At 36.9% G+C, this 9,575-nt stretch overlaps 1 protein-coding gene across 3 annotated transcripts in view; it reads left to right on the forward strand.

Moving 5' to 3' along the window:
• otpb (orthopedia homeobox b) overlaps positions 1–5,502 on the forward strand; it is an 89,225-nt gene extending 83,723 nt beyond the window's left edge. The window contains exons 1-3 of one of the 3 annotated variants that reach the window (XM_067440048.1): positions 2,272–2,452; positions 2,745–3,139; positions 4,232–5,502. In XM_067440048.1, coding sequence (XP_067296149.1) covers positions 2,377–2,452; positions 2,745–3,139; positions 4,232–4,738 — 978 coding nt within the window. In that variant the 5' untranslated portion in view covers positions 2,272–2,376 and the 3' untranslated portion in view covers positions 4,739–5,502. Of the gene's footprint in view, positions 1–2,271; positions 2,453–2,744; positions 3,140–4,231 lie in introns of those variants that run through there. The other 2 variants (XM_067440049.1, XM_067440050.1) reach the window with 2 other exon arrangements.
• Positions 5,503–9,575: the final 4,073 nt, after the last annotated feature.

The following is a 9,575-nucleotide window of genomic DNA, read 5'->3' on the forward strand; positions in this document are numbered from 1 at the left end:
GATTATTTTATTTAGGGCCATAATTGTATTCTCCCCAGATAACTCACGTTGAAATCGGGTCCACATGGAGGGCACCAAGTCTAATCAGAGTATGAGATGCGACGGGGTCGCGTCAGCTTGAATGGAGGAGCCGTTGTGTTACTTTCCAATTCACTTATTTCACGGTATATATGGTGAGCCCTTTGGACCTATTATCCAACCTATGTCAAATCCCAATGTCATTTACACAAAATAAATAAGAATTCCTCATGGATGGAATCTCTATCAAAAGAAATTGTAGCCTGTAGGCCTGAAAATAATAAAATAAGACCCAAAACCAAAGCACTTTAAAGCACATTTGAAATTATGTTTAGGCCTACATTGTATAGATATGCCTATAAAAACTGCGAAATTTATAGCAAGTAAAATAATAATAATAATGAGGTTACACTTTATTTTAAGGTGTCATTTTTACAGTGTAATTATATATATATATATATATATATATATATATATATATATATATATATATATATATATATATATATATATATAATGTTATGAGTAATTTTAAGCTAGGCTACATGTAGGCTACTTATAGGGTCAGGGTATATAGGATTAGGATTTGGTTGAGGGTTATTTGCGTGTAATTATGAATAATGTAACATCACAACAAGGACACTAAAATAAAGTGTTAGCAATAATGATGATGATAATAATAATAATAATCATAATGGCAAATATAATATTAATTATCTAATCAGGATAAATTGTTAATGGCAACCTTTAAAAATACACCATTTGAATTTTGGAGTAGATCATTTCAAGATAGCCTATATTCATTATAATGTCAAGATCACCAACTTCTATTAAACCGGACCAGAAAAGCTGACATAATTGCATGATGCAATATTATTTCATTAGATGTACAGTCGACTTATAAGGCGCACCTTTAATTTAAATATTTTCTGTTATTAATAAAAAAAGACCATGTTTTCCACTTCTGAACCTTCTGTCACGTCGCCTTTCGATCCTGCAGACATCTTTGGCACTTTAAATATTTTTAAATGATGTCATCCAGCGATGTAATTATATCGTTACATTATTTATTTGCAGCGCGATTCCAGCTATATTACAGTTTACTTCGCGACGAACCCAGTGTCTAAGCGAGCTCATCATTGACGATCAGCTCAAAACGGAAATATGACGGCATGGAGTCTTTGATAGTCGAGATTCCCACATTCTTTCTTTCTTAATTACTCTCAGTAGTCCAACGTCTTGCCGGTGCACATCCATGCCACAAAAGAAGGGAGCACTGATTGATTACACAAAAATACGCTGAAATCTTGACAGCCTGCCGAACGTGCTTTCGCTGAATGGATTAAATTAGCCAATGTATGTCAGCGAGTTTGAATTAAATAAATCAAATTACTTGCGTCAGCGCTGATGAAACGTCGATACAACCGAGGCATCAGTACGCATCAGTAGCCTGTTTCACTGTTTCACCTCAAGCCTTTACCGAAATAAATGAACCTAATTCAAACATGATTTACACCGCCTTCTTGCGTTATATTCTAAACACAGTTAAATTATCACGCATTATTCAGATTTCACTGTAATAATTGAGATGAAAGCTCGTAGATTTGGCACTAATTACTTCAAATGCTTAATGGTCTTGAAAATGACTAGTTGGAAATGTACCTTGGATGTGTTGTTAGCTGCCTCAAAGAATTCATCGTTTTTGATAGATGGATTCCCCTCAAATAAAGCTGTAACTCACAGGAAGGTACAATGACACAACCAGCTCACAGACCCCTTAGCAACAACCCTGTGTTCATTCCCTTCACACGGACACAAAAGAGGATGGCCAGCGTCCTGTCGTACAGGGCCTCCAAAAGTTGGCCGATAACCTTACAAAAAGTGCCTTTGCATTTAGATATTGCATCCTAAGTCGGCCAAGTAGTATAAAGACTGGACATTCCCACCTTTTGTGAAGCCTCTTGTCTTTTTACCAATAGCCTACAGAAAGATTTATTATTCACTGGTTATTTGCCATGATTATGAAGTCATTTAAAATGTATAGCTAATAAGGAGGCGCTGCAATAAATCAGATTTGAAATGAACGAGAGCATCTGCAGATGAAGCAGGTTTGTGGATTTAACTGGTTGGTTGTCTGACATTTTCAACCCTCAATTCTGATTGGCTCCCATTTGTGGAAGCTCACGGGCTCATCCAACTATTAAGCGCCTCCCAATCTCTCTAAAGAACAGTATAATACATGGAACCGCCTTTTTAAACGCACTGACGACTTTCCTTCATTTGAGCTCTATGCGCTTTCTAAAAGGGTTAAAAGTTGTAGAGTAGTTTGGGAAGCAGTTGTGACTCCAGCAGTGCGCAATGCTCTCTCATGCCGACCTCTTGGATACTCGCCTCGGTGAGTTGTCGTCACCAAACTCCGGTCTTCAACTCCACTGTAAGAGTATTTTTCAGCCTTCAAATTGGTTAACTAATGTGATGACATGATGATATCTCAATCTGTACTCGTTTTACTTGCAATGTTTGTTAATTAAATACCACGTAAATTAATTTCCTCCAATTTACTTGGATGGGTTACAATACTAAACAATGTTTACGAGTTTCTGCAGTAAATATGTCGATAAGCAGCCTACTATAATTTCGTTCCGTCTGTCTTTAATGTTAACAGTTTATTAATACGTTCCTGCCTTTTGGACAGAATGCTAAATTGTTGACACGTGCGTCCACAGGGATGAAAGATGCTGCAGCCGAGCTTCTGGGACACCGGGAAGCTTTGAAGTGCAGACTAGGGGGGACTGACTCTGGACACCCCGGCGATCTTACTTCTGCCACAGAAACCGTGGAAGGGACCACTCTGCTCCCTGGGGAAGACATTAGCAATGGTGGATCCAATCCTAATGGAATGCAGCAGGTCAACGCCAAAGACCAAGAAAAGCAGCAACAGCAAAACTCGAATCAGTCGGGTGGGCAACAAAACCAACAGAAACAGAAACGCCACAGGACCCGCTTTACTCCAGCGCAGCTGAACGAACTAGAAAGGAGCTTTGCTAAAACCCACTACCCTGATATCTTCATGAGAGAAGAACTTGCATTACGGATTGGTTTAACGGAGTCACGGGTTCAGGTGAGTCCTGAGTGGACCTGCTCAGCTTTGGCGTCGTCTGGTTACGCAGTTTAAATAAGACGAACTGAAAGCAAACCGAACAAAATGGTTCGATGAAAATAATGTGTTCTTTCGTCTCCTTCTAAAGCTGCGTAAATTATTGCATACATTGCATATATGCAATTATTGCATTCAACAATTAAGAGGGTATATTCTTTCAAAACAATGTCATGCCTAAATAAATATCCATGCTGCTCGCCGCGCTGCAAACACATGCTGTGTTGACTGTGTGCAAAATTGCAACGTTAAATAAATGCATTTAAAAAGAGATCTCAACATAAAAAGTGTATATTTGTCTTTGAATGATCGATTACTTTAGCATAACGCGTTCTATAACTGAATACGAATAGTGTAATTAACAGTAGCCTTTTAATATGAACATATCAATTACATTAAATAACAGTTAGGCGTCAATTTATGTAGAACAATAATTATTCCGAGCTTATAGGCGCTAAATGTTAAAATATATCAGAAGGAGGAGGCTATTGTTTGGCGCTTTTTGTGAATTTATTTTTATCCTAAATTCATGATTATGGTTCAATGATGATAGACGGAGCCTTTCAAAGTATTTGTCTCCTAGATGACATCAACTAGGCTTCATAACGACTTCATCCCCGGCTGTCTGCAAAATAATTACCACCCATCTCATCTTGAAATTAGAAATTGCTTTGTCTGTTTTTTACTTAAAAAAATACCCTCCCGCATGTTGTGACATGGCTAGTCCGTGAAGATAGCTACATTTTTGTTCATGGCGTGAGAAAAAGAAAAAAGAAAAAAAAAGAAAGATGATTCACAAAGTGCATGTTTAATATCAGCATTAAAAGAGAACAGGCGTATTTATAATGGTTCCGCTCTAAATATAGAATAATTTAAAAAACTAAAGCGCTCACCTTTGGCGACAAACTTATTTTAAGAAAGTGTGCGTTAATTTATTATTGCATATAGGCTATTTCTTTTAGGCCTGGGGTTTTTTCCTATGCAATTAAAATTGCGATATAACTAGGCCATCACCAACGAAATGCACGACTTTCTAAATGTTGTATTTTATTTCAGGTATGGTTTCAGAATCGACGTGCAAAATGGAAGAAGCGCAAGAAGACAACCAACGTTTTCCGCGCGCCGGGCACTTTGCTACCAACACACGGTTTGCCTCAGTTTCCGTCCGCTGCGATGGGCGACAGTCTATGCTCTTTTCATGCCAACGACACTCGCTGGGCCGCGGCTGGGATGCCTGGAGTCTCGCAGCTGCAGATTCCGCCTTCGCTGGGCCGACAGCAGGCGATGGCACAGTCCCTGTCCCAGTGCAGTCTCGGAGCTGGTCCCCCACCAAACTCCATGGGCCTTTCCGGCAGCTTATCGTCAAATGGTTCCGGTCTTCAATCGCATCTGTATCAACCCACATTTCCTGGGATGGTGCCCGCGTCCCTCTCGGGTCCAACGAATGTGACCGGCTCACCTCAGCTGTGTAGCTCCCCGGACAGTGACGTGTGGAGAGGGACTAGTATCGCCTCCCTGCGCCGTAAAGCACTTGAGCACACCGTTTCCATGAGTTTCACCTAATTTCAGCTAATTCTGTCACAGCAAACTGCAAGTATTCCTGAAAAACAGTCACGGAGCACTCAGGATATGAGGTTAAAACTGTGAAATTACAAATTGGCAGCCTTACCGGATGATGGAATCCCAACAACCCCCAGACAATGCTTATATACAGCAGACGTAGACTAGTAATAGTTTTAATGCTTGAAATGTATGTAATTTATTTATGTGTTGGATTTGGTCATGTTTATTTGTTTCTTTTGTTTTCATATTGGTTTTAATAATGGCGAGTTGTTTATTTATTTATGAGTATTTATTTGACTCTTCATTCGCATTTGAAGAAACAACTGGAAGAATATTTATTTCGCTGATCGGTCATATTATTTTTTACTAAACTTAATGTAAAAGGACACGTTATTGAGGACCACATGTGTGCATGTACAGATTGTTTTAAGGCACGTACTACACGTCGGAGTGATTTTTTTCAGGTACAGAAAAGAACACGTTGGATTAAGAGCCACTTTCCAAATAATCCGTTTCAGATGCATGTAATATTTCAACCGGGATCGACAGGAAGTTGTTTACATAAGGCAAAACGAACTCGAGTGTTGGTGTAGATACGAAAAAAAAACTTGTTACCTGCTGGTATGTTTGTGACATGTTTTAACTTAATGTCTGTATACTGAAATATGGTTTTCGTAAATGTTTATCTTACCGAATTCAACAGAATTGGGAAGGTTTATAATACTGATTGTAAGTGGGTGAATAAAATCATTTTAAGAATTTCAGTATGGTATGTGAATTCATGGTAACGCTTCAACGTTAACTACATTAGTTACATTATGTACTAACAATTAACAATATTTCTAAAGCATTTAGTATTCTTAGTTCATTCTCAATATTTAATAATACATTTTAACATCAAAGGTTGTATTAACATTAGTTAATGCACTGTAAACTAATATGAACATATTAACAAAGGTTAATGAACGCTGTAAAAATATGCTAGATAAGGTATGAACGAATGCTAACAAATTAAACCTTATTGTAAAGTGTTACAGATTTCATAAGATAAAACACAAGAATACACAGAAGACTGTGACTGTAGGTGTCCTAAATGTTTGGGCCTCTTTAGTCTTTAAATTGTCCTATTTTGTGTCCAGCAGAAGAAACTCATTGGTTTGGAACAACAAGAAGATGATGAGTAAATTATGACAGAATTATATCCTTCAGCGGAACAAGATAAACATTTTACAGCTCTTGGGAAAATGCAAATACTATCTGGATCATTAGTTAGGCAGAATAAAACAAAAAGGACACATTAATCATAACCCTTACCATTTTGCTTTATTTTTTAAAACAGTAAAAGACCCACACAACTATAGCTATTTCACAGAACGCATTTTACAGAGGTTGCTTATGATATTTCACATTATATACTATATTGAATTCATGAATTCCAGTTGAAATAAGTCCGGATCTTAACTGCTTGTAGACTCTTGTAGGCAAATACCCAAAGCAAGATTGTAACCAATTAGCGTGCCATGTTTTTTTCTCCTGTTCTCTTTGTGATTTGAAACCGTTACCATTGGGGAGGTGTAAGAGCCCACAAACATCTGTTTGATCTTTTTTTCCAGATACTAGACTGTCTTCCATTTAGCAAGATGCCTTAGAACTGTGAGAAGAACCATCTACTGTCACTTTGTAATTGTCTTTATTAACTGACAAAAGACACACAGACCTGGATCAACATAACCAGATATCAAGTAGACTAATTACTGTATTGTATGTAGTAACCAATAACATAAAAAGCTGTTTACTATTCCACTATTTTTAAATTGATATTTTAGAAACATATGATACACAATGGTGCACATTATTTCACCAAGTGCAACATGTTCCTAGATCAAAATTCCAAGTAACCAATCAGATTTGAGGGACAAGTTTGCAGTTTATGACAAGTTTAAGCTAACAGCCAGGGATAGGTGCTCCTACATCAGTGTTATTCACCTATCATTTCACTCTGATTTTAGGGATAAATTATGGGTAGGGTTAGGTTTAGGGGCAGGGATAAGGTTAGGACTAATTTTTTTGGAAAGTAATGTTGTTCCACTATCAACAAAATGTGTTGACCAGGAACATGTCTTACTTGGAAAAATCATGGTGGCCAATATACAACACAGGCAGTGATAGGTAGTAACTGATTCATCTGGAGTACGTAATCAGATTCCAAAATGCAATTAAATAATTGCCTTTTTATTACTTTATGTTTTAAAATACTCATAAAACTACATTTACTTTTTTATTGATTGCATGATTACGTCACTAAATGGCTGTACATTATTCAGAATTTATTGATTTTCCCCATAAGTTTTCTTTTTTATCTTTTAAATGTTCCTTTCTAAAAAACAAAAAAATATAAAAATATATATAAAAAAATATTGTTCAAATGTTTTGTGGAATTACACAGACGGATGGTCCTTCTAGTCAGGCGACTATGATAATGGAGAGGACGCACAGCATAAAGAAAACATTGAATCTTTTTTTTAGTGTTCTTTTAGTTATTTTTAATGTTTAAAATAATTTATTTCTTTTAATTTAACATTTTAAAAATGTATTTAGCTTTTTATCATTTAAGGACCCCCTGCAGTTCCTTCTCAAATCCTTGTTTGAGAAACCCTGACATAATGTAATGTTTAATGCACTTCATGTTGTTGATAACAAAGTGGAATATTTATTAATATGTGGTACAAGATTATAGTATTCAAGTCAATGTTATAAATAAGTCAGATCAAAAGTAATCTAAAAGTAGTCTGATTATTGGCCTGCCATGTGTAATGTAATTCAGTAGATTATGTTACTAACTAAACATTTTATCATGTAATTTGTATTCAGTAATGGACTAAAATTTGTAAGTATCTACCCAGCACTGAACACACAACACAGGTCAGCCTACTATACCTCAGAGCAACAAATGAGAGGCATTTAAAATCTGAAATTGCCACTCTTAGAGAGTTGCCCTGCATTGATTCTCAACTAATTGTCCCTGTAAAATTTGCATAAGATTTCATGAAACAATGGAAAATGTAGAATCTACACAAGCCTCCCCTGATCATTCAACATTCTCCATGCAGACATCCATCATCATCAGTTTTAGCATCTGCTCTGAGAGACCCTCTGCCTCTCCGGTCCCCCTGTGAACGCATGCTCTGTTCACTGGTGTATTTCATCACTTCAAGCAAAACGCACAAGTGTCTCATGATTAAAACAGAATATAATGACAATTACGAGATTCTATAAACCGAATGAATGAGATTTTGTCAAAAGTGTTCGTTGAAAAATCTACTTTCAGTTAATAGGTGGCCCTTAGAGCCACAAAAGACTTTCTCCTTATTCTTCATTTTTTATAACATGGTCTCATGAATATGGGTGTATGGTAATGAATCAGGGATATATAGGTTTTGAATTATGAATGAAAAGAAGGCTATATTTGTGTAATTTTTTTTAGTTTATTATTAGCTAAAAACACTTAGTTCTTTCAAAAATATATGTGCTCATTAATGTATATTTACTTCTTTCAAGTAATAAAGTATTCTCGTAAGTTTATAATATGCCATTGAAAATACATACGGGTGAGGGGTTTGAATGCTGGGCGCCATGTTGCCCCTCCATCTTGAAAGTACATTAGCCAAAGAGGGACATACCCGTAAATTCAAGCTTCGCCTTTCGCTTTTTAACACTCGATGGCACTCATGAACGAGGTCGAACTGGAAGCCATGTTATTCTTGGACTAAATCGGCCACCGTAGGAATTAAAACGAAATCGGAATTGAGAGGAACAGAAACTAATATTCACTGGATTGTCATATACCTTTTCTCCACTAGATGGGGGAAAATATCACACTGTAGCTAAAAGCTACACTGTGTGATATTTTCCCCCATCTAGTGGTTCAATTCAGTTCGACCTCGTTCATGAGTTCCATCAGCGAAGCTTGAATTTACGGGTATGTCCCTCTTTGGCTAATGTACTTTCAAGATGGAGGGGCAACATGGCGACCAGCATTCGAACCCTTCACCCGTATGTATTTTCAATGGCATATTATAAACTTACGAGAATACTTTATTACTTGAAAGAAGTAAATATACATTAATGAGCACATATATTTTTGAAAGAACTAAGTGTTTTTAGCTAAGACTAAATAAAAAAGTTACTCAGTGTAGCTTTAAGGCTATTGTATTTATATTTCACAATACACGCTCAACTTTGTGCAAGTTTATAAAAACACAAAAATGATGCACCATATCAAAAAATAACTATGGGGAGAGAGAGAGAGAGAGAGAGAGAGAGAGAGAGAGAGAGAGAGAGAGAGAGAGAGAGAGAGAGAGAGAGAGAGAGAGAGAGAGAGAGAGAGAGAGAGAGAGAGAGAAACAATGCACTTCTAATGTATATAAGCCAATTCTTGCTTTTCTGTCTGTGCTCTTTATTCATCTAACCTGTCCACACTTGCCCTTGAGTTCCTCTGTCAGTGCATGGAAAGCACCTCACAGCTCCTGACAAGAGCAGCACTAAATCAGAAATCAGTGCCTGGCAGAGGAGTAAGCCACCATGAAGGTCACACACATCAGCGGGATGCCATCTTTATCCACACAGAGCACACATCCGTGACCAACAGGAGGATTGTCCCGGTCTCAGACTGGGACAGGCTACATGCCATAATCTCAAAATAGCATGGATGAATTAAAACAGAAATAACCAACATAAGTTTATTTTATTTTATTTTATTTTTTATTTTATTTTTACTGCCAAATCTAGCTTTGAGCAATTTATAAGTAGCTTATATACACTATATATGTAGCCTACT

Source organism: Pseudorasbora parva, chromosome 3 (genome assembly GCF_024679245.1).
Source record: "Pseudorasbora parva isolate DD20220531a chromosome 3, ASM2467924v1, whole genome shotgun sequence".
Classification (NCBI taxonomy): Eukaryota; Metazoa; Chordata; class Actinopteri; order Cypriniformes; family Gobionidae; genus Pseudorasbora; species Pseudorasbora parva.